Source organism: Chlorocebus sabaeus, chromosome 8 (genome assembly GCF_047675955.1).
Source record: "Chlorocebus sabaeus isolate Y175 chromosome 8, mChlSab1.0.hap1, whole genome shotgun sequence".
Classification (NCBI taxonomy): domain Eukaryota; kingdom Metazoa; phylum Chordata; class Mammalia; order Primates; family Cercopithecidae; genus Chlorocebus; species Chlorocebus sabaeus.
Window position 1 is genome coordinate 127,002,112 of NC_132911.1, and position 25,386 is coordinate 127,027,497.

Consider the following 25,386-nt stretch of genomic DNA (forward strand, 5'->3'; position numbering starts at 1 on the left):
GCTTCACATTAGAGATTAAAGACTAAATGTGCAATTGCTGGTCATGCTATTGAAGTCACTAAAAGAATTGTTTGGCCGGACGCAGTGGCTCATGCCTGTAATCCCAGCACTTTGGAAAACCAAGGCAGGCGGATCATGAGGTCAGGAGTTCGAGACCAGCCTGGCCAACATGGTGAAACCCCATCTTTACTAAAAATACATAAATTAGCCAGGCATGGTGGTGCACGCCTGTAATCCCAGCTACTCAGGAGGCCGAGGCTGGAGAATTGCTTGAATCTGGGAGGCAGAGGCTGCAGCAGTGAGCCGAGATCGCGCCACTGCACTCCAGCCTGGGCAACAGAGTGAGACTCCACCTCAAAAGGAAAAAAAAAAAAAGAAAAAGAGTTGTTCAAAATGTAAGAGCAGTTCCTTGCCTGTTTTGAGGAGAGTACTAGAAAGGGCGAGCGAGAGGGAGGAGTGTGGAAGGGAAACCCTGATGACTACACCTCTTAGCCCACGGCTGGAATTCTCTTCCTCTGCTGAGAAAGATCAAATAAAAGCTGTGCAGGGCAAAAAGACAAAAATGAGCCAGGCATGTTGGTGCGTGCCTCTAATCCCAGCTACTCAGGAGGCTGAGGCAGGAGGATCGCTTGAACCTGGGAGGCAGAGATTACAGTGAGCCGAGATCACGGCACTGCACTCCAGCCTGGGCAAGAGCAAGACTCTGTCTCAAAAACAAAACAAAAGAAAAAGCTGTGCAGGACAACATTTGCTGAAGTTTTTCATTGATTATTAAATTCCTCATCAGGGAGCTCTTCCATCCCAGCTAATTCACTGAGTAAGGTAATGGCCCTTTGTATTTAAGATGATGTTACAGGCTGTGATTAAAATTCATGTGGCTGAAAAAGGACAGGATGATCAACCTAGCAGACAAAGCTCCACAGCTCTCGTGTTTCTGTGCGACGTGTGAAAGAGGCACTCAGTGCTCTTTGTTCCAGTCTATCTTCTCCAAGATGTTTGCAGGGCGAACAGCCTTAAAAAGGAGACAGCGTCTACCTCTGGAGCAAAGGGCAAGCATGCTCAATGTCCATTATCAAAGATTAGAGTCTCCCAAACTCAGCGCTCCTCTCCTGAAGGCAACCAGTCATGTGTGCATCACAAGATATGGCAATGCACATTCATTGTATGTGAACGCAGGCATTCCTTCTGTGCCCATTATGTGCCCTTGGGACTTGGAGGCAAGAGAAACTGATGCAAACACACTGAAGTTTATACTGCCTGCTGGGCCATGGGTCATAAAATCCTTTGTCTCTGACCCAGGAGTCTCCTTTCTGCCAGCATCCATGAAAAGTGGGAGAGACTAACCTGTTAGCTTACAAGTAGGGTAAGATCTCAGACTCCTCACAGGGTAAGATCTCCAACCCTTCACAGCGCTTGGTACACCCTTCTTAGAAATAGCTTAGTTTCACATCTCAACATTCTTGGTCATTCCCAATGAATTTACCTAAACAACGTGGATTCTTATGGTGCTGGCTATAATATAGTAACTTTTTAAAAGACCACAAATCTAAAAGCCTCCTTGATACACTTCCCCAACAGATTACCTTCTAAAGGGGTAGTAGGCCTAAGATACAGTACTTATAACGGGATAGGAAAAATCCAAAAAGAAAACAAAACATAAACTGAATGCAGGAGAAATTATTTGAGACAGAAGCCAGTTTTATAAAACATAAATAATCATTTATACTCCATGATTAGCAATGGATCCTATCTGAAGTAAACAAGGACAACTAATACAGTACAAGATGTTTGTGGTTTTGTTTTTTATAACCCACTAAGCTAAGATTTGTATCTCTGTATGGAACTGATTTTCAAATGGACAGAAATGGTCTTTGATCTTTCTGAACCACTTGTCTTCAAATTCTTCTGAGGATGCAGTCACCAAGGCAGTCAGGGCTACGGAGCCAACACACTTCACCTCTGGGTGAACTTCATCTTTTATTTTTTCTGGGATATCTTCTCCCATAACCTGTAACAGGAGGGGGGGGAAAAGAAAACTGTTCCAATAAGAGGCAACAGACATGGAATGCTAGTTATCAACTGTAAAGGCTTTCACTCAGAGGCAGAAAATAGCAGCCAGGGGACATTCCCAACCCATTGAAAAGATGTTTGTTCGGAAGCAGTTATCTGTCTACCGCCATACCACCCTGAACGTGCCCGATTCTCATCTGATCTCAGAAGCAGTTATCCAAGGAGAAGTAAAATATCCCATATTTCTACTCTCATTCTCCCCAAGTGAAAGAATCACTTTAGTACTGCTGTGGCAACAGTATTATTTGGCTTACCAGGAGTACTGAGTTACTCTTTTTGTTTCAAAGAGCATATTCTGTTGGTGAGAATGCAACTGTGGCATGTAGCTGGGCCCACCTTTTCCTGACCCAAAAGGACTCTAATCTCTCTATAACCAAAGCAATCTTAGGGATTTAAGGAGCCCGTTACCAATGAAGGTACAATACTGCCCTCTACTGGTCAGAATCAGGCCCAGATGAACACAGGGTCATGTCCCAAGATTCTGGGTTAGTTTCTTTGAGAAGACATCACAAAGTTAGGTTGTAGAAAGCTTGTACCTAAACCCACTAAGTAAGCAGTCTGACCTTGGGTAATGACAATGAACTAAACTTAAGTTCCAAAACATTTCATACTATCTGGCATGAAAGCTTATGTAGGTAGCCATGGAGCAGGGATGTTGTGGAGGGAATTTAAGTTCCACATAGATTTGCATTAGATAATCTCCAAGGTTCCTGCAAACTCGGATATGGAATGTGTTCATGAAAACTCAAACTATAATGAATTAAGAAGCAAGCTCAAAGAATGGTTTTGAGGACTAGGTTTACATCTTCAAAGGTTACATATTGTTTGAGGAAATTGCCAATGAGAGCCAAGTTTCACTAGGCAACAGTCAGTATTTACTAAAGCCTGGTATGTCACCAGTTCTAAGATACCTTTTTGTTTTTGTATTTTAACATCTCTAAAATCAAGATGTAGCTGAGCCAGGTGTGGTGGTTCACACCTGTAACCCCAACACTTTGGAAGGCCGAGGGCAGGGTGGTCGCTAAAGGCCAGGAGTTAGAGAGGGCGGCCAGGGCAACAGAGCAAGATCCCCGTCCCTACAAAAAAAAAAATATTATTATCATCATTTTTTTTGAGTCAGAGTCTCGCTCTGTCGCTCCAGGCTGGAGTACATGCCACTGGAGTACAGGTCTGGAGTACAGACCCCACCTCCAAAACAAACAAAAAAAAATGTATTTGATAACCACTGGAGTGAGGCTTTATGTGATACTGTAAATGGCATCTTTTTTTTTTTTTTTTTGAGACAGTCTCGCTCTGTCGCCCAGGCTGGTGTGCAGTGGTGCGATCTTGGCTCACTGCAACCTCTGCCTCCTGGGTTCAAGCTGTTCTGCCTCAGCCTCCCGAGTAGCTGGGATTACAGGCATGCGCCACCAGGCCTGGTTAATTTTTGTATTTTTAGTAGAGACGGGGTTTCACCGTGTTAGCCAAGATGGTCTTGATCTCCTGACCTCGTGATCCACCGGCTTCGGCCTCCCAAAGTGTTGGGATTACAGGTGTGAGCCACCACGCCCGGCCAACATCTTATTTTTCTTTTAGTGACACATCAAATGATATGTCTTAAAACTGATGATTTCCTAGATTCAATGAAATGTAGTATTTTAAAATCTGGGATAAAACACCAAAAATGCCTTTCTTAAAAATAAAAAAAGATAAATGAATAACAGTAAGACCCAAACACACTATTTCCCAAAGAGGGATAGGCAGGCACAGTATTTACAGGTGTCCAAAAATCTGCCAAAACAGTCAGCCACGTAAACATTTTAAACTTCCATATGCCAAAAAAGAATCATAAACTTCAGAAAATATAGTAACATATAGAAAGATACTTAAGTGTAATATAGAGAGAACTCTTAAAATTGCTACGAAAAACACAAAGAATAATGAAGCAAAAGCAAGACTAGGCATTTGACATGATACAAATGGTCGATAAACATATGAAAGAATTGTTCAACTTAATAGTAAATAAATAAACATTAATGCTAAAAATATTACATTTTTACCTACCAAGCTACCAATTTTTAAAGTAATATTAAGTTAAATTATGTAAAATAACTGATTTAAGAGGCCAAAATGATTGATTTCACATGGTCCAATCTAATAGTCAGGATCAGGGTAGAAAAAACAATGCTTTCACATATTGCTGGAGGATACATAAATTGAACTAACCTTTCTAAATGAGAATTTGGAGAGGTGCTTTTTGGAAATGACAATTTGGAAATGTGCTTTACATCTTTAAAATACTCATATATTTAAATCCAGTGATTCTATTTCTAATAATCTGTTCCAAAAGGTACAAATGCACACATTAATTTTCTTGCAAGGATTTATTAAAATAGGTACTGAGTATTTGTTAAATGTTCAACACAGGGAACTAAGTAAATTATAGTTTGTCCAAAAACTGACTACTATCCAGTCATTAAAAATTATGTACTCAAATATAATATTTAGGATATAGGGTCATGCCCATGTCATAATGTTAGGTAAATATCACAAAATAGAAAATAAAATGTACAGTTTGGCAGTTCCTAAAAAAGTTAAACAAAGCTAATATATGACCCAGTAATTACCTTCCTAGGTATATACCCAAAATGATTAAAAACAGAGACTTAGCTGGGTGCAGTGGCTCACGCCTATAATCCCAGCACTTTGGGAGGCCGAGGCAGGCAGACCACTTGAGATCAGGAGTTCGAGACCAGCCTGGCCAATATGGTGAAAGCCTGTCTCTACTAAAAATATAAAAATTAGCTGGGCATGGTGGCACATGCCTGTAGCCCCAGCTACTTGGAAGGTTGAGATAGGAGAATTGCTTGAACCTGGGAAGCGGAGGCTGCAGTGAGCCGAGATAGTGCCACTGCACTCCTGCCTGGGTGACAGAGCAAGACTCTGTCTCAGACAAAACAAACAAACAAACAAAAAACAGAGACTCAAACATACTTATATGCTAATGTTCACAGCAGCATTATTCACAATATCCAAAAGGTAGAAACAACTCAGGTATCCATCAACAGATGATGGATAAATGAGATATGTACATATATATGAATATTATTTAGCCATAAGAAGGTATGAGGTTTTGATAAATGCTATAATATGGATAAACCTTGAAAACATGAAATAAGTGAAATAAAGCAGATACAAAAGGACACATATGGTATGATTCCACTTATTTGAAATATCTAGAATAGATAAATTCATAGAGCAAAATAGTAGATTAGAGGTTCTAGCAGGTAGAGAGAGAAGGGAATAGGGAGTTATTGCTTAATGGGTAGAGTTTCTGTTTGGGGTGATGAAAATTTTTGGCAATAGTGGTCAAAGTGGCACAACACTGTATATGTACTTAATACCATTGAACTGTACATTTAAAAATGATTAAGATGGCAAATTTAAGTTACGTATTTTATCAGAGTAAAAAAGAGGGAGAAGAGCAATTGTTATAGAATAAAAAACACATATGAGACAAAAGGACCACATAGAGTATTTAGACTTATTTGGATCCTAATTCAAATACAAGAATTATAAACAGGAAAAAAAAAAAAGCATATGATCAAAGAATATTTAAGGATATGGAGTTATGTTATCAAAAGTCAACTAAAATTAAAAGCACAAAATAAAGGCCAGCATGGTGGCTCACACCTGTAATTCTAGCACTTAGGGAGGCCAAGGTGGGATGATCATTTGAGGCCAGGAGTTTGGGACCAGACTGGGCAACATAGTGAGATCCTGCCTCTACAAAAAATTTTAAAACTAGCTGGACATGGTGGTGGGTGCCTGTAATCCGATGAACTTGGGAGGCTGAGGTGAAAGGACCACTTGAGCCCAGGAATTTCAGGCTGTAGTGAGCTAAGATTATGCACTACAGCCCAGCCTGAGTGACAGAATGAGACCTTATCTTTTGAAAAATAAAAACAAGCATAAAACAAAATGTACATTATAATCCTAATTACAATCCTAACGAGGGCCCAGACATTTTCCATCTTTTTAAAAAGCTCCACTGGTATATCACATGCATTGTCCACATAGGAAACTACTCTTCCACCCAACCAACAGATTTATCGAGCGTAGTGAAGAATACAAAGACGCTCAAAACATACTATTACTTATAAGGAACCTAACATCTAGATGAAAACATAAGACACATTCTCATGTCTTTTTAGGGCCCAAAGAGCTATCTATTCAAGCAATCACTATCTGAGCTCAGAGGAAGGAGAAATTACAACAGAACAGAGTATTCCAGAAAAGCTTCCTGGAGGATATAGAACTTGGGGGAAGTAAAAGACTGACCAGAAGTGTTTTTTTTGTGTTTCATTTTTTGAAGTGCAGTCTCCTTCTGTTGCCAGGCTGCAGTGCAGTGGCACAATCTCAGCTCACTGCAACCTCCACCTCCCAGGTTCAAGCGATTCTTCTGTATCAGCCTCCTGAGTAGCTGGGATTACAGGTGCCTGCCACCACGCCCGGCTAGTTTTTTGTATTTTTAGTAGAGATGGGGTTTCACCATGTTGACCAGGCTAGTCTTGAGCTCCTGACCTCAAGTGATCCACCCACCTTGGCCTCCCAAAGTGATGGGATTACAGGAAGTGTTTTGATGAGTAGTTCCATTTTAGACATTTTGCACTTGAAGTGACAGAAGAGTAACCACCTATCGGCAATTAATCTGATGTGAGACACATGTCCCAGAGATGAGACTAAAGACTGGAGAGTAATCAACCCAGAGGTGACGACGGAACCTAGGGGTGTGGTAATGATTTCTGTGAGAGAGAAGTAGAAAACAGAGAGGCCAAGGGAATCCTTAGTATGCCATTACTTAAGCTACAGAAGAAACCAGCTGAGTCCCAAGAGGCAGAGGAACGTTAAGAAACACAGGAGAAAAACAGACTAGCGTAGTCTCTCAGAAGTAAAAGGAAGAGATGGGGCATGGTGGCCCAGGCCTGTAATCCCAGCACTTTGGGAGGCTGAGGTGGGTAGATTGCTTGAGGCCAGGAGTTCAAGACGGACTGGCCAACATGGTGAACCCTGTCTCTACTAAAAATACAAAAATTAGCAGGGCGTGGTGGCGCACACCTGTGACCCCAGCTACTTGGGAGGCTGAGACATGAGAATCACTTGAACCCAAGAGGTACAGGTTGCAGTGAGCTGAGATCGTGCCACTGCATTCCAGCCTGGGTAAGAGAGCAAGACTCTGACTCAAAAAAAAAAAAAGCCAAGGAAGGTTTAAATGTTAGTTTAAAAAAACTGACCTTTGAATTTCTATACAACCATCAAAGTAGTAACAGAGTGGAGCAGAGATAAAATGGACTTGCAGCTGGCAAACACAAGCTCCAGACCTGCTCTGCCTCTGAAAATCTGACCAGAAGGAAAGTCACAAGCTCTCCGAGCCTCAATTCTAGCTCTACTCATCTTCACAAGCTGTTATGATGAATGGAGGGAAAAAAAATAGAACTGCTGCACAAATGTAAGCATTCATTCATTCGTTTATTCAGCACTGAAACAATTATTGGGCATTGATGATGTTCAGACAGGCAGGTGCTAACAAGCGCTGACAAGTACATGAAACACAGCCCCTGCCGTCCCACACGCTGCAGGGGAATGCCGATCAAGAGGCTGCCTTGGTGATTGCTGAGTGATCAAAAGGCACACAAAGGAGGGAGACAAGTCCTTCAGTAGATGAGATTTGGCCCTGCTTTTTAAAAAATGCTATCAGAACCAGGGAAAATATCTATGATGCCTCGTTTCACATAAACCCGAGGGATACACTCACCTCAGCTATCAACAGCAAAGTGTCTTCTTTGAAGCTGAACCCTTTCATTTTATCTTCAATTTCCTGCTGAGTCCTTAAGTTCCTCTCCAAAGCAAACGATGTTTGCTGAGGTTGGGTAAACTGAAGCAGAAGCCTGAAAAACGGAAAAGTCCCAATGCGTGGCGAAAAGTCCCAACGCTTCCAGATAAAGGAAAGCCGCGAGGAAACGTTCAGAGAGCCCAGGTATTGAGTCCGCTGCGAGTCCCACCAGGTTAAAAAGCAGGTACCCACCCTCACTAGAACTATCATTTCAATCCCTAAAGCTTCCGACTCGGAATCAATTGCCCAACTTTACATTGGAGATTCATCTTTTCTAAAAGATAAAGACTAAAACTGCTCAAAGAAATCTTTACAGGGCAACACGTGAAAAGAGCTTCCAGCCTCAAAAGAGCCTCCTGTGGAAGTCAAGGGATTGAAAGGATGAGTAATTTGGAGTGAAAGGAACGAGCCTCCCAATCAGACTCCTCTCACACAGGCCCTCCGGATTTGCTCCTTTGAAGTCAGTGTTCTGTGACCCTTCCATCTCGCTGACCCCACAGCAACTTGACCGCAAGGACTAATTAGATTCGCTAGCACACTTCAATTACCCCAAGCAGGGCCAAATCTTTGATGACCCTCTGACAACCACTCTGCGATACCTTACCACTGACTTCCCCATCATGATCATATCTGGTCTCCTCTCTCATTTAACTTCCTCCTGTCTTCCTCACTTGGCTCCTTCTGTTTTTTTGTTTTTGTTTTTTTTTTAATAAATAATATGCAGATCTTCCCCATTTTCTCACTGGTACCTACTGCAATGCCCAGAAGCACTCGACTCTCCATACTGCGGAATGTGCCCGACACTATGCTAGGCATTGAGAGATTTTGATGAGCAAAACACATTTGAGGCCTCATGAAATGGAAGGAGGGAGACAGCACATAAGCATTTCAGGTAGTGACAAGCGCTATGCAAAAAACCCAAGACAGGGTGGACACAGTGTCCTCTTCAGATGCGGCGGTGTAGGCAGGAGGCTTTCCTGAGATACCAGGCAAGCTACGAGCTACCTGATGAGGAACCAGTGGGAGAACATCTGGGGGCGAGGGCTTGGCCAGGGAGAAGGGGGCTCTGACACAGGAACAAACTTGACATGCTTGAAAATCATTAAGATCACTGTGGCTGGAACACAGTCAGAGAGAAAAATGTGTAGTAAATGAGGTGGGGAAAAAAAGGCAGGGCCAATTCAAATCAGACCTTGCAGGCCGTGGCAAGAAACGTGGAACTGACGTAAGAGCAATGGGAAGCCACCCGGGCGTTTCAGAAAGGAGCCTGACCTGACTCACAGGTGAAATGATCATCTGTCTGCTTCAGTCTGACCTGTTGACATCACCTACCCGGCCTCGGGAAGCATTCACCTTTGTGATCCCTTTGATGTAACTTGCTTTCCGCCCTCTGGATATCCTCCAGGCACCTGAGTCTCGGTACTTCAAGCCTAAAATCATTGCCTTCCACCCCAGTTCGGCTCTGCTCATCTTCCCAGGTGTCCTATCTCAGCGAAAGGCACCGCCATCCACCTGTGCGTCCCCAAGAGACTGCAGAGACTCTTCCACTCTCCCACCCTCATCCTTCCCACACACTCCGCTGGTCACCACGTCCTGTCTATTCTATCATGCAGTGATATCCATTTCTTTTTTTTATTACCACTGCACCAGCCTAGGTCAGGCCCTCATCATCTTCCACTAATTAGTCCACAACCTCTAGTCCTTAGCTCCTCCTTCTAATCCAGCATCGCAGTCACTAGAGCTCTCTAAATCACAGGTTTTGGCCAGGCGCGGTGGCTCACACATGTAATCCCAGCACTTTGGGAGGCCGAGGCTGGTGGATCACCTGAGGTGGGGAGTTCGAGACCAGCCTGACCAACATGGAGAAATCCCATCTCCACTAAAAACACAAAATTAGCCGGGCATGGTGGTGCATGCCTGTAATCCCAGCTACTTAGGAAGCTGAGGCAGGAGAATCACTTGAACCCAAGAGGCAGAGGTTGCGGTGAGCCAAGATCACGCCACTGTACTCCAGCCTGGGCAATGAGTGAAACTCCGTCTCAAAAAAAAAAAAAACCAAACACACACACACACACACACACACACACAGGTCTTATCACATGCTCCTATATTTAAAAAGTGCAAATACTTTTCAGGCCTTCAGCACAAGGACTAAACCCTTGTGACATCGAACATGTTGTGCTAACAATAAAAACAACAAAAATAAAAGTACTAATCTAACGTTTACCAAGCACCTACTACATACAATGCAGGACAATAAGTACTTTAAATACTTTAATTCTACAACCCCAGGAAGCAGGCATTTTCCCCATTTCTCCATCTGTCAAGATTAAGCAGCTAGAGAGCAGAGTTTAAGGAATGTGTGCAAGGTCAGACCGCTGGCAAGAGCCCAGGTGCATCCACTTAGCCTCAGCAATTTACTAAGTTCTTCAAAACCAGTTCTGACGCCAAAGTCCTACTTCCTACTTCCTCTGCCACCCTGGCACTGTGGCCACAGCCTACCTCGAGCCCTTACCACTAGCACTGCTCTTACCCCAGACAATGTGACAAACCTGTTCTAGAACAGATCCTCTGCCCCTCCGGGTGGTGCTTGCTTTCTTTTTACCTAGCACGCCTCTTTCCACATGGGGAATATTAACGCGGAGTGAGCAAGATAAGCTGGAAGAATACAGGGTCGGGAATCGGAGACCAGCTACAAATCCTGGCCCTGCACTTCACAGCTGCACTACTTTGGGAATGATTTTAATAGTTTCCTGGTCCATCAAGTGGGATCCCAATAGGTACCCCAGAGTCATGAGGATTAAAATGAAATAATGTATACACAGCATTTAGCACTCAGTGGTCAACTGACAAGGGTTCCTACCGGGCTCATTCAGCAGAGGCATCACCCCTCTGTAAAGGCTTCCTTCTTTTGGCCACACCAAGAGCTCCCTGACATCGGTCCCCCCAGAATTCTGCTCACAGCACTGATACACTATTTAGCACCTGTGCTGGCAGCTACTGGCTAGACATACCATTTCCCTAAGTCAGTGAGTGGTATAAGGAAAGGGACTGCTTTTTAAATGATCTTTGTGATCCTAGCACCAAGCACATATCTGGCACACAGTTGTCATTCAATGTGCCTCTGAATTAGTGACACGGTCAATGCTAAACAAGCATCCACTGAATACATTTTAAAATTTGCCAAATAGGGTTGGAAACGGTGATTCACTCCTGTAATCCCAGCACTTTGGGAAGCCGAGGCAGGTGGATCACCTGAGGTTAGGAGTTCGAGACCAGCCTGGCCAACACGGTGAAACTCCGTCTCTACTAAAAATACAAAAATTAGCCAGGTGTGGTGGTACACAGCTGTAATCCCAGCTACTCAGGAGGCTGAGGCAAGAGAGCTGCTTGAACCTGGAGACAGAGGTTGCAGTGAGCTGAGATCGCGCCACTGCACTCCAGCCTGGGCAATAAGAGCAAAACTCCATCTCAAAAAAATAATAATAAAATAAAATTTGCCAAATAGATACCACTTCTCAGTAAGCCTATTAATACTTCTTGAATCCTCCTGAGTTGAAAAATCTGTACATTCTTTGGTACCATTTGAAACATGAGAGAATCTGCTTCTTCTCTCATCATTTATAGAAGTGGTCAAGTGTATTCTCCCCACCCTTCCCTCAAACTCTTATACTTTAAGGATGAAAAGTACTTGGTATCCCTAGGCACAAACCATAGGAATTCTCTAGAGAATGAATTAAGCATCATCTACTCCCATTATCAGCAATGCAAACACAAGAGCTGATTTTTTTCTTTAGATTTCTGTGGAACATATAAACAGAAAATTCCTTCTTTAAAATATCTCCTTTCCCTTTTTCAGTGTTTTATACATTTTTATTTTCCTAATTTTTAATGTTTTCTAATCTTAACATTCCATCTTGGGCAATGACACAGGTTATATTGCTTTTTGTTTCTGAGACAGAGTCTCACTCTGTTGCCCAGGCTGGAGTGCTGTGGTATGATCTCAGCTCACTGCAGCCTTGGCCTCCCAGGCTCAATCTTTCCATCTCAGCCTCCCGAGTAACTGGGACTACAGGCATGCACCACCATGCCTGGTTACTTTTTTTTTTTTTTTTGAGACAGTCTTGCCCTTTCGCCAGCTTGGAATGCAGTGGTGCAATCTCAGTTCACTGCAACCTCCGCCTGGCAGGTTCAGCGATTCCCCTGCCTCCGCCTCCTGAGTAGCTGGGATTACAGGCATGCACCACCACACCCAGCTAATTTTTTGTATTTTAGTAGAGACAGGGTTTCACCATGTTGGCCAGGCTGGTCTCGATCTCCTGACCTTGTGATCTGCCCACCTCGCCCTCCCAAAGTGCTGGGATTACAGTCGTGAGCCACTGCGCCTAGCCCGCATAGTTAACTTTTAAAAAAAATTTTTTTGTAGAAATGGGATTTCACCATGTTACTCAGGCTGGTCTCAAATTCCTGAGCTCAAATGATCCACCTGCCTCAGCCTCCCAAAATGCTGGGATTACAGGCATGTGCTACCACACCCAGCCACCATAGGTTGTATTCTTAAACAAATGTAGTTTTGTTTCCAAGTATTATATATTAGAATGACAAACGTTCAACACAACCATAGGAAAAATTCAAAAATATATACCAAACGTCTAGCCTAGAACTTTTTGAAGCTTAAAATTAGAAAATAAAGCCTTTACTCTGAGCTCATTGCCAAGTGTTGCTTAAGCAACTCTCAGCTTACCTGGTTCGTATAAAAGAGGCACATGCTTTCAGCTGAGTCTCTATCAACACTGTTTCTCTCTTTTCTGCCATACAGTTTTGGATATTTGTAATAGCCTTCTCATTTTCCTGGCTATTACTGCTATTTGCTTCCACAGGAAATAAAGAGCTCTCAGGCAAGGTTTCAGGAAAACTCAAAAGACAGTCTTTTCCTGCATGTGGAAAGGAGGATTTGATAGTTTTGTCACTTGAGGTGAAACTCTGCTGTTTCTGAGATGACGCAAGTGCTGCTGAAAGAGCTGGCCCCAGATTCAGGTAAGCCTCGGCCAATCTGCCCCAGTTCCAAGGATTAAAAGGATGCAAAGAAATCAGTTTCTGCAGGCAGAAAATTGTTTTCTCCAAGTTCTGCAGACTTGAAAAAATAGCAAGCTGGAGGTAGAGTACCGTGGTTAAATGGTCTGTGTTGGTTGCTTTATTTTCCTAAGGAGAAAAAAAAAGGTTAAGAAGTTTAAACTTCAAAGCATTTTCCATATAAAATGAGAATGCCTAAAAACCCAAGTTGTATATGTTATAAATCAGAAGTATCTTTCAGTAGCTATACGAGTGACCTAAATATATTCCAATACACCTCATGTTTGAAACCATAAACCTAGAGAGATACATGCTATCTAGAGAAATAGTCGCCAGCCATTCTCAAACATCCTAATGTCATAATAACTTAACAATTCCTATGATGGTGGCCTGCCAGAAGTTTGGCATCAAAAACATAAATATCCATTTATGTCCAATTTTTATTATAATCTTTACTGTCTTCAGCCAGATATCTGAAAGACCCAGCCAATTTTCTTAGATTCTGGCCTAATGATTCCACTGTAATATTCAAGGCTTTCTAAAAATTCAAATGGTAATTTCCTTGAGGATTTGAACAAACTTCACTTCCAAATTTTATTTGGCTTAGACATTTTAAACAGGATAGCCCTGAAGCTCTCCATGCTTCATGACGCATTCTAATTGAATCCAAATGCCTTCCCTGGTAACCATTACCAAGGTCAATTATTTTTGGCCAAAAGGGGTTGCTTAGTTTCCTTCTGATCAGAAAATCCTTTTCAAATCTCCTTAACCAGAGCCACCATCTCTTGCCTAACCTGCCATATGGCAAATGTCCTCTGGGTTAGTAAAGACAGGTCTGCTTTTTGTAAGTTAAAGTTTGCAGAGAGCAGATGGCAGACTCAAATTACCTTCAAGTTGATGTGAGGTCTAAGGAAAGCCTGGCCTGCGAGCGTCCAGATGAGGCTCCCTCAGAACCACACTGAGCATGAAACAGGAGCAAAACTACCTGGTGTACAGTCCCGGAAACTATACACCAGCAAGTGAAGGCCTGTGGGCAGCTCTAAATATTCCCACACTGAGTGAAGAGATAGGAGATAAAGCCCCATACAACTGATGTGGTGACACTGTACCTTCCCAAAGACAGAACACATCTCGTTTTATTGTTACTACTGTTTAGCATCTGTCCTTCCCAACAGACCATTTAGCTCCATAAGAGCTTTTGTTCAACGTAAATTCCTAGTACAGAGCACAGCTCCTCGGCCATTACAGATGTTAAATCACGTTTGAGTAATGACTTTTCTAAAGTCAAATCATGTCTTTTATTTATAAGGAAAACAACATGTATAGACTACATCTGTAACAAATGTTACCCTTCTTCTCTAATCAGTCTATAGGGCTTTATGTTGTTCAGAAACATTTTTTTTTTTTTTTTTTGAGACAGAGTTTCGCTCTCATCACCCAGGCTGCAGTGCAATGGTGCGATCTCGGCTCACTGCAACCTCTGCCTCCCCGATTCAAGCAATCCTCCTGCCTCAGTCTCTGGAGTAGCTGGGATTACGGGCAGCTGCCACCACACTGGCTAATTTTTGCATAAAGTAGAGATGGAGTTTTGCCATGTTGGCCAGGCTGGTCTCGAACTCCTGACCTCAAGTGATCCATCCGCCTCGGTCTCCGAAAGTGCTGGGGTTACAGGCATGAACCACTGTGCCTGGCCTCAAACACATTTTGATATTGAGAAAGCAAGCATATGTTAAGGTGGAGGCTGTTACTCACAAACTATGACTCTGATGACAGGGTTTTCTTTGTCTGTCTGTCTGTCTGTTTGAGATGGAGTCTTATTCTTTTGCCCAGGCTGGAGTGCAGTGGCGTGATCTCGACTCACTGCAACCTCCGCCTCCCAGGTTCAAGCAGTCCTCCCACCTCAGTCTCCCAAGTAGCTGGGACTACAGGCACCCACCACCAGGCCCAGCGAGTTTTTTAAAATTGTCATTAGGGATGGGGTTTTACCACGTTGGCCAGGCTGGTCTCGACCTCTGGACCTCTGCCCACCTCAGCCTCCCAAAGTGCTGGGAATACAGGCGTGAGCCACCGTGCCCTGTCAATGTTATGGTTTTGAGAGCTGGATTAGTAAACTCCTTTCTGGAAATTAAATTATATTTAGGCTGGGCACGGTGGCTCACGCCTGTAATCCCAGCACTTTGGGAGGCCGAGGCGGGCGGATCACGAGGTCAGGAGATCGAGACCATCCTGGCTAACATGGTGAAACCCCATCTCTACTAGAAATACAAAAAATTAGCCAGGTGTGGTGGTGGGCACCTGTAGTCCCAGCTACTTGAGAAGCTGAGGCAGGAGAACGGCATGAACCCAGGAGGCGGAGCCTGCAGTGAGCTGAGATCGCGCCACTGCACTCCAGCCTTGGCAACAGAGCGAGACTCCATCTCAAAAAAAAATATATATATATATACACACACACACACATATATACATACATATATACGTACATATATTTAAATGAGTTTGAGTGATTTTCCAGAATACTGCAACTCCTTCTGTAACAATAACATGATAATGACAGTTAACATTTACTGAGTGCTTACCCAGTGCCAGGCACTATTCTAAGTGTTTTCTTCATTTAATCCTCCTGACAATTCTTTAAAATGATTCAATAATTTTCCTTATGTTATAGATAAGGCAACTGGGTCACAGAGAGTGTTAGATAACTTGCCTGGCATAATATGGCTGGTAAGCAGGACAGCTACAGTCAGTTATACTAAAAGTCAAGGAATAAAAGGTACTTAAGAAGAGGTGATATGGCCGGGCAAGGTGGCTCACGCCTGTAATCCTAGCACTTTGGGAAGCTGAGGTGGGTAGATCACTTGAGGTCAGGAGTTTGAGACCAGTCTGGCCAACATAGTGAAACCCCGTCTCTATTAAAAATACAAAAAAAAAGGCCGGGCACAGTGGCTCATGCCTATAATCCTAGTACTTTGGGAGGCTGAGGCAGGTGGACTGCCTGAGTTCAGGAGTTCGAGACCAGCCTGGGCAATATGGTGAAACCCCGTCTCTACTAAAATAAAAAAAAATTAGCCAGGCATGGTAGCGGGCACCTGTAATCCCAGCTACTTGGGAGGCTGAGACCGGAGAATCACTTGAACCCAGGAGGCGGAGGTTGCAGTGAGCCGAGATCACGTCATTGCACTCCAGCCTGGCTGACAGCGGGAGACTCCATCTAAAAAAACAAACAAACAAAAAAAATTAGCTGGGCGTGGTGACACGTGCCTGTAATCCCAGCTACTTGGGAGGCTGAGACAGGAGAATTGCTTGAACCCAGGAGGCGGAGGCTGCAGTGAGCCAAGATCGCACCACTGCGCTCCAGCCTGAGAAACAGAGAAAGACTCCAGCTCAGAAAGAAAAAAAAGAGCTGATATATATACGTGCGCTGATAAACCCACCAGACACTACATGAGCACTGCATGTACATGATGTATTGTTTGTCTCCTTAGCATCAAATCCAGAACCAGGAAAACAGGACTGAAATGTTTGTTGAGTGCTGAGTGGATAAATGAAAAGGAGTCATTTACTACCAGAAAGCCATTTTCTTACCACAGTTACCACGTAAGCATACCAACCACTATAAGAAAATGTTCTAATTATTTAAGACATAAGTTCTATTATAAATTTTATCCAAAAATCATGAAAAGAGGTGAATGAATTTCAGCAGAAATTGTGAACAGAAAATGTTTGTATCTTGATGGGCACCTTGGGACTCTCTATTTTGTTCAATGTTACATACTGTGACAGGTCCCCTACAGAATGTGAAAAGACAGTAACTACTGTCACAAAAAACAGATATGGGTCAGAGCTAATACCAAAAGGCAAGGGTCCTCACGTAGAGAAGAAATTTAAAAAAACAAAACAAAACACAGCTTACCAGGAAATGAGAATGCCATGCAGACAGGCAGGGTCCACTGAGATCATGTGCAAAGCACAGAAAGGGGCGAACCCCACGAGCCCACTTTCCACCCGACAGTCCTGCCAACTAGATTGCTGGGATGCCTGATGCACAGTTCTGAAAGTCCAGGATTCTCTGACTGGTGTTTCTCCTGCCTAGTAACCATCCCCAGCACCGGAGACCTGGCATCGGCTGATTGGCAATAGATCCTTCTCTGAGCCACCAAAACAGATTCCCTAAGCTAGAAGGAACCAGAGATGACTCAACCCCTGCCACGAATCCAGCTGCCATTACCTTCAACGATCAAGGCAAAGAGGAGGAAGCACAACAGTGACGTGCAAGAAAGCGGAGAGAGGAGGACAGTAATGAAGGCTAGAGAAAGGCACCAGAAAGGCCAAGAGCATTTGCAGACTGGGGAGACTAGAAATGAACACAATTAAATCCCATCAAGTTAACTGCTCATGCAAATACTTCCTTAACAAGTGATGTATCTTTCAGCTTAAGCATTAACCCCCAATTAGTAGAGAACAGAAAAGAAAGAACAAAACACAGCTGTTTCCCTTGTTCTTAGAACAATTACTGCCAAAGTTTCCTTGCAAGAGACGGAGGTCCTATGCTGTGAAGCCCTAAGCAAGCAAAGGTTAGAGATTTCTCTTAGTTAATGAGACGGCAGATGTCAGCTCAATTGTGTGCATATGTTAGGTTGATCGCTGGGCGGTACATCCAGACCTCAAAATCAGTGCCATAGTGTCTCCTTAATTCCCTCCGAGGAAGAAAACTAGTCCATTTAGACTAATTCCCATATAAAATTTACACAAAAATCAATACAAATAATGCCTTAACCTAGAAACAAAAGCAATAGAATCTAGAATTGGAAAGCACTGCCTTTCTGTATCCCTTAAAAAAAAAATTCCGCTTCAGAATGTGTGGAAAAAGGCAATAAAACTTTTTTTAAAGAAAAAAAAATGCCGAGTGCAGTGGCTCACACCTATAATCCCAGCATTTTGGGAGGCCGAGGCGGGCGGATCACAAGGTCAGGAGTTCACAAGGTCACCAGCCTAACATGGTGAAACCCCTTCTCTACTAAAAATACAAAAATTAGCTAGGCGTGGTGGCGGGTGCCTGTAATCCCAGCTACTCAGGAGGCTGAGGCAGGAGAATTGCCTTAATCAGGAGGCGGAGGTTGTGATGAGCCAAGATCGCGCCACTGCACTCCAGCCTGGGCAACAGAGTGAGGCTCTGCCTCAAAAAAACCAATAAAAAAGAAAGAAAGAAAATTCGCTCTTTTTCTTCAGTGAGGCTGCCAAGCTCCAGACGCAGAGATGCAGACCTTTGTGAAGACCCTCACAGGCAAGACCTTTGAGATCGAGCCCAGTGACACCACTGAGAATGTCAACGCCAAAATTCAAGACAAGGAGGGCATCCCACCTGACCAGCAGCATCTGATACTTGCGGGCAAACAGCTGGAGGATGGCTGCACTCTCTCAGACTACAACAGCCAGAAAGAGCCCACTCTGCACCTGGTGCTGCGCCTGCAAGGTGGCATTACTGAACCTTCCCTCCGCCAGTTCGCCCAGAAATACAACCGCAACAACATGATCTGCCACAAGTGCTGTGCCCGCCTGCACCCCGCTGTCAACTGTGCTGTCAACTGCCACAAGAAGGGCGGCCAAACCAACAACCTGTGCCCTAAGAAGGCCAAAGAAGGCTCTTCTTTCCCCCAGACAGCAGCCTCCTGCCCAGGCCCCATGGCCCTGGGGCCTCAATAAAGTGTCCCTTTTGTTGATTGGGGAAAAGAAAAAAGAAAAAAAAATTCTGCAAATTTCACTTAAAAATAAAAAGGACTCTTAAGTGTGGCTTGGTATGAGTATTTAGTCATTTTTGTGGGGGGGACCTTTTTTGTGCTTAGAAAAATATATGTTCATTGTAGAAATTTTGGAGAACAAAGTCTAAAAACAATCTAATGAAGAAAACAGATCACTCATAGTCCTTCCACACTGAATGTTACTCCTAACAAGAGAAAAACCTCTGCAAAGGAGATTTTCAGGCAATAAAGAATTTTGAGAATGACACAAGAAAAGTATTACAAGAAAATGATTATGCCTAGGTTCTAAGTTGGTCATCATAATAAAACTCTCACACCCCTGACAATTTTCTTCTGCTTATCCAAACCCATAGATTTTGCTACTAGCAAGAAGTTTGTTTTGTTTTCAAAAAATACACCATTTGACCACCCTTATAGAAATATGTGTGAAAATCAGCAATAAAATCACTCACCAAGTTTGCAGCAATCTCCAGCGCTTCCATATGCCTACCCAGGTGAGCCAGACACCGAGCCTGACCTTCCTGGACATCCCTTTTCATGGCAAAATTGGTTGGTGACAATTTTTCAGAGATACTGGAATACTCCTGCAGTGCTTTCTGGAAATTATTTGTTAAATAAAGGAATGAAAGGAGGAAAACACAACAGAAAAAAGGATTCAGAATGGGGTGATTTTTTTTTGTAGGTGGAAAGTAATGTTATTTAACTGACCAATGAATTAAATGAATATTTAAATGAATTAAAGAAGATTTCAGCATTCTAGTGATATGGTTTGGCTGTGTCCCCACCCAAATCTCATCTTAAATTGCAGCTCCCATAACCCCCACACGTCGTGGGAGGGATCTGGTGGGAGGTAACTGAATCATGGGGTGGGTTTTTCCCATGCTGTTCTCATGGTAGTTAGTAAGTCTCAAGATATCTGATGGTTTTACGAAAGGCAGTTCCCCTGCACATGCTCTCTTTGCCTGCTGCCATGTAAGATATGACTTTGCTCCTCCTTCACCTTCTGCCATGATTGTGAGGCCGCCTCAGCCATGTGATTAAACCTCTTTTTTTTTTTTTTAAATAAATTATCTAGTCTTGGGTATTTCTTCACAGCAGAATGAAAATGGACTAATACATCTAGTCAATCCTATTTTCCTAAAAGGTAGAGAAGGAATGGCCAGAGAAAATAATCACTACTACTATGGAAAGAATCATGACATAGTAGAAAGAACATTCTGAGACCAAATATACCAGGCTTTGAATTCTGGTTTTGCCACTAACTTACTTTATAACCTTTTCATGAGCAAAATAAAAACAGGATTCTCATGAAGATGAAATGAGATACATGTGTAACGCAATCTAACATCTAGTTGTTAGTTCTTCCTTTTTCCTACACATCTTGGGGTGATTTGCTCCTGTGGCACTGTGAAATATCTTTGCTAGAGGGTCCTAAGTAATAAGGAGATACAAAACCTTGGGGAATAAACCTACAAGGACCCCAAATAGATCCTTTTGTTGGAGTTACAGGAAACAAACAAACCATACAGAGCCAAGCAGAAAAGGACAGAAACTTGGGCACCTCGATTACAAACACACATCACAAAAGGTTAAATTCATCTTCATAAATACCACACTAACTTGGCACACTGTTATTTGCATATGCCATAATTGATAAAACAAGAGCCCACTTCAAGCACTGCCATCTTCTTTTTTTTTTTTTTTTTTTTTTTTTTTTTTGAGACGGAGTCTTGCTCTGTCGCCCAGGCTGGAGTGCAGTGGCCGGATCTCAGCTCACTCCAAGCTCCGCCTCCCGGGTTTACGCCATTCTCCTGCCTCAGCCTCCCGAGTAGCTGGAACTACAGGCGCCCGCCACCTCGCCCGGCTAGTTTTTTGTACTTTTTAGTAGAGATGGGGTTTCACCGTGTTCGCCAGGATGGTCTCGATCTCCTGACCTCGTGATCCACCCGTCTCGGCCTCCCAAAGTGCTGGGATTACAGGCGTGAGCCACCGCGCCGGCCAGCACTGCCATCTTCTATATGTTGAATTCTACCTGATACTCTTGTCGTCTGTAAGCCAGGTCTCCTTTGAATTTCTTGAGAGTCAGCACTTCAACATCATCACTGCTTTCTGTTTCTTCATAAAACCACTTGAAATCATGAAAACAGTCTATTAGAGAGTGAAGCTATGCTTTTCTACCTCATATCAGAAGCAATTTCCCATAATATAATTGATTAAATCTCAAAGACTTCTTCAAGATGAGACTCAGGAGAAACACACTGACAAAGAACGAACATTTTAATTAGGGCTCCATTTTTATTAAAATGATCACAAGCTGCTCAGGTGCAGTGGCTTACACCTGCAATTCTAGCACTTTGGGAGGCCCAGGTGGGTAGGCTGCTTGATGCCAGGAGTCTGACACCAGTCTGGGCAACATAGCGAGAGAAAGACCCTATGTCTACAAAATATTTAAAAATTAGCTGGGCAGGCCAGGCACAGTGGCTCACACCTATAATCCTAGCGCTTTTGGAGGGCGAGGCTGGTGGATAGCTTAAGCCCAGGAGTTCAAGACCAGCATGGACATGGCAAAACCCTGTCTCTACTGCAAATACAAAAATTAGCTAGGCGTGGTGGCACGCACCTGTAATCCCAGCTACTTGGGAGGCTGAGGCAGGAGAATTGCTTGAACCCGGGAGGTGGAGGTTGCAGTGAGCAGAGATCATCCCACTGCACCCCAGCTTGGGCGACAGAGCAAGACTGTCTCAAAAAAAAAAAAAAAAAAAATTGGCTGGGCATGGTGGCATGCACCTGTAGTCCCAGCTGCTCAGGAAGCTGAGGTGGGAGGATTGCTTGAGCCCAGGAGTCTAAGACCAGCCTGGGCAACAGAGGGAGACCTCATTTCTACAAAAAAAAAAAAAAAAAAAAAGAGCTGGATGTGGGATGTGGTTACTTGGGAGGCTGAGGTGGGAGAACTGCTTGGGAGTCTGGGACTCGGAGACTATGGTAAGCTGTGTTCAGGTCACAGCACTCTAGCCAGGGCAACAGAGTGAGACCCTGTCTCAACTAAAAATATATTTAATAAGTAAAAAAAAAAATTATCACAGGTAATAAGCGCAACAATAATATGATACCTCTCTAGAAAAGCAGCACACAACTGTATGATTTTATCTACAGCATTTTCAATGCATAGGGCTGTGGTGCCTGGGAACCTACTACATTTATCTAGCATAGTTCACACTAGTTCTTTACTTTATTATGTATTTTTTTTTTTGAGAGAGTCTCACCCTGTTGCCCAGGCTGGAGTGCAGTAGTATGATCTCAGCTCAACTTCTACTTCCTGGGTTCAAGCAATTCTCATGCCTGGGCCTCCCAAGTAGCTGGTATTACAGGTGCGTGCCACCACACCCAGTTAATTTCTATATTTTTTTTTTTTTGTAGAGATAGGGTTTCACCATGTTGGCCAGGTTGGTCTCGAACTCGTGAGCACAAGTGATCCTCCTGCCTCAGCCCACCTTGGCCTTCCAAAGTGTGTGAGCCACTGCATCCAGGCCACATTGGTTCTTTAAAATGAGACATGCTTTCTTGTAGAGAAATTTTAGTGTGACTGGAATAGGGATTGACAATTCTTTACTGAAAGGACATAGGAAAGAAGAATTATAGATATGGTGCAATTATGAAAATGTCATATGGCAAAAAACTAGAATTTCAGCAAAGGAGACAGAAATTAAGGCTAGACGGAGGCTCCAATGCAATGAAATACCAAAAACCTGTAGGAGAGAAGTCTGAGAAAATGCCCATCTGGGATACTTTATTTGCTTTTCTTTTCTTTTCTTTTCTTTTTGAGACGGAGTCTCGCTCTGTCACCCAGGTTGGAGTGCAGTGGCCCGATCTCAGCTCACTGCAAGCTCTGCCTCCCGGGTTTACACCATTCTCCTGCCTCAGCCTCCCTAGTAGCTGGGACTACAGGCACCCGCCACCTCGCCTGGCTAGTTTTTTGTATTTTTTAGTAGAGACGGGGTTTCACCGTGTTAGCCAGGATGGTCTCGATCTCCTGACCTTGTGATCCGCCCGTCTCGGCCTCCCAAAGTGCTGGGATTACAGGCTTGAGTCACCGCGCCCGGCCTTTATTTGCTTTTCTACTGATTTAAATCCTATGGATAAAAAGGAAAGTGAGACTGAGATTGTTTGACTATTGAATAAATAATATACGGAAAGGCAGTGGCTTACACCTATAATCCCAGCACTCTGGGAGGCCAAGGCGGGCAGATCACTTGAGGTTAGGAGTTCAAGACCAGCCAGGATAACAACAGTAGAGAAACTCTGTCTCTACTAAAAATACAAAATTAGGCCAGCATGGTGGCATACGTCTGTAATCCCAGCTAGTTCCGAGGCTGAAGCAGGAGAATCGCTTGAACCCGGGAGGTGGAGGCTGCGGTGAGCCGAGATCGCGCCATTGCACTCCAGCCTGGGCGACAAACTCCACCTCAAAAAAAAAAAAAAGGAAAAAAAAAGAAAAAAATCACTTGACTTTAGAATTTGTGTTAAATTCTATGCACCTGTACAGCACATCAGACCTGACAAAAGTATTTTCATATACATCGTCTCATTTCACTCTCACAATAACTCTGTGAGGCAGCATGTATTATTTTTCTGAAGGGACAAATAAGGAGCTGACACCTTCAAGGCAAGTGGTAAACCCAATATTGGAATTCAAGAGTCCTATCTCATAACCAGTTTTTTAATGTTCTGCCACGTGGTTTCCAAGCCCATTCCGTTTTGAGTCCACGTAATCCAGGGCTGAAGGTAACTTTGAAAGATCGTTATGTGATAAGGAGAAAAAGTAACTGAAATAACCAAAAACATAATTCGGTAATTATCGAGGGCCTGGCATCTTGTCAGTACAATTGTGAGGAACGAATGAGACAATATATGCGAAGGAACCCACCACTGTGCCCGGAACACTTCCGTATTTTCCATAAACATTAGTTTTGACTGATGAGCTATTTACACTCATGAAAGAATAGGAAGTAATACTGTACTAATTCAAAAATATTCGCGGAGTCCCTATTATGAATAAAAACTGTTAGGCACTGCCAAGGGCATCAAGAACCCACGCTGGTGCGATCATTTAGCACTCCGGGTCTCAGGACTGCATGAGAATACTGACAAGTGCTTTAAGTAGAAGCTAAATAGAGGGAAGGGAGCCAAAGACGAAAATATTTGGCTGGAAGACGAAATCGGAAAAGACTTTCTGGAGGAGGTGACATTTAAGATGTGCCTTGAAAAACGAATATAACAGCGCGGGGTTGGTACGGGCAGGGGGAGCTCGCTGAAGAGGGAGGGGCGAGTGGGTATGCCTGACTTCACCGTTCTGGGGGGCCTGACCGCCCGGCTGTAGAAGTAGTGAAGGCAAATGGGAGGTACCGGAGATTTCAGGGCAGGGGCGTTAGTTCAGCCGGCAACAGCCAGGCCGGCCAAATGCCAGGTGGGAGTCAAGCTGCTGACAACGCGGGGATTCTCGCCCATGGACCCGGAATGGGGCCTGGGAAGTCCGCTTCCTCGTGTAGGGTGAGGGACGGCGGGGAGGCGGTGGGCGCTGGAGCCGGTCAGGGTTTGCGTTCGCGCGGGCGGACGGGCCGGGGACTCCCGGAGGGCGAGGCCTGGGGTGCCGGATGAGTCAAAGAGGCCCCAGCTTCTCACCTGCGGCTCGCAGAGCTTGGCGCAGTAGGACGCGGGCGGTCCTGACCGCCGCTTCGGCCTCTCCTCGAACACAGAGTCCTCGAACTCGCCGCCGAACAACCAGCACCCGGTATCCATCGCGCGCCCGCGGCCGGGGCAACGAGGAGGCGGGGCCCGCCGGAAAAGGCGGGGCTTCCACGGCCCAGAGCGCGGCAGGCTGGGACTTGTAGTCTTCGCGGGCGACGCGGGGATGTGGCCGCTGCTGGCTGGGAGTAGTGGTTGAGCTGAGATGATTATCTGACCCATTAACTGACCGAACCCCAGGACGGAGGTTTTGACTTCTTGTCAGGAGATGAACAGAACAATCCCTTACCAGCACGCCTCGAAAAGCACGCTGGCCCCAGAGTAGCTGTTTAAAACTCGCAGGTACCTTTTTAAAAATTAAAATAAAAGGCTGGGCGCGGTGGCTCACGCCTGTAATCCCAGCACTTTGGGAGGCCAAGGTGGGCGGATCACCTGAGGTCGGGAGTTCGAGACCAGCCTGACCAACATGGAGTAACCCAGTCTCTACTGAAAATACACAAAGTAGTCGGGCATGGTGGCGCGTGCCTGTAATCCCAGCCACTTGGGAGGCTGAGGCAAGAGAATCGCTTGAACCCGGGAGGCGGAGATTGCGGTGAGCCGAGATCGCATCATTGCACTCCAGCCTGGGCAACAAGAGTGAAACTCCGTCTCAAAATAAAAAATAAAATAAAATAAAACAATTTTGAGACAGGGTCTCACTCTGTCACCCAGGTTGGAGTGCAATGGCGAGATCATGACTCACTGCAGCCTCGAACTCCCGGACTCAACCGATCATCCTGCCTCAGTCCCCTAAGTAGCTGGGGCTACAGGGGCGTGCCACCACGCCTGGCTAACTTTTGTATTTTTTGTGGAGACTGGGTTTCATTACGTTGC

At 44.2% G+C, this 25,386-nt stretch overlaps 2 protein-coding genes across 6 annotated transcripts; one reads left to right on the top strand and one right to left on the bottom strand.

Annotated features, from left to right (window-relative positions):
* Positions 1 to 1,677: 1,677 nt before the first annotated feature.
* On the bottom strand, positions 1,678 to 24,783 carry C8H8orf76 (chromosome 8 C8orf76 homolog). Of its 5 annotated transcripts, none has more exons than XM_038000176.2 (6): positions 24,451 to 24,770; positions 20,804 to 20,899; positions 19,224 to 19,367; positions 12,687 to 13,144; positions 7,865 to 7,997; positions 1,678 to 2,008 (listed from the first exon to the last, which is right to left on the bottom strand). In XM_038000176.2, exons 1-6 carry the CDS (start codon positions 24,733 to 24,735, stop codon positions 1,814 to 1,816), a joined length of 1,311 nt encoding a protein of 436 aa, XP_037856104.1. In that variant the 5' UTR covers positions 24,736 to 24,770; the 3' UTR covers positions 1,678 to 1,813. The 5 variants fall into 5 exon arrangements, with proteins under 5 accessions (XP_037856104.1, XP_007999664.1, XP_037856107.1 ...); XM_038000178.2 differs by lacking the exon at positions 1,678 to 2,008 and adding an exon at positions 7,560 to 7,783 and having other exon boundaries at positions 24,451 to 24,776; XM_008001473.3 differs by lacking the exon at positions 20,804 to 20,899 and having other exon boundaries at positions 24,451 to 24,776.
* LOC103237381 (ubiquitin-ribosomal protein eL40 fusion protein-like) lies at positions 18,236 to 18,715 on the top strand. Its single transcript, XM_008001472.2, has one exon. The coding sequence runs from the start codon at positions 18,269 to 18,271 to the stop codon at positions 18,713 to 18,715; it is 447 nt and encodes a 148-aa protein (XP_007999663.1). The 5' UTR covers positions 18,236 to 18,268.
* Positions 24,784 to 25,386: the final 603 nt, after the last annotated feature.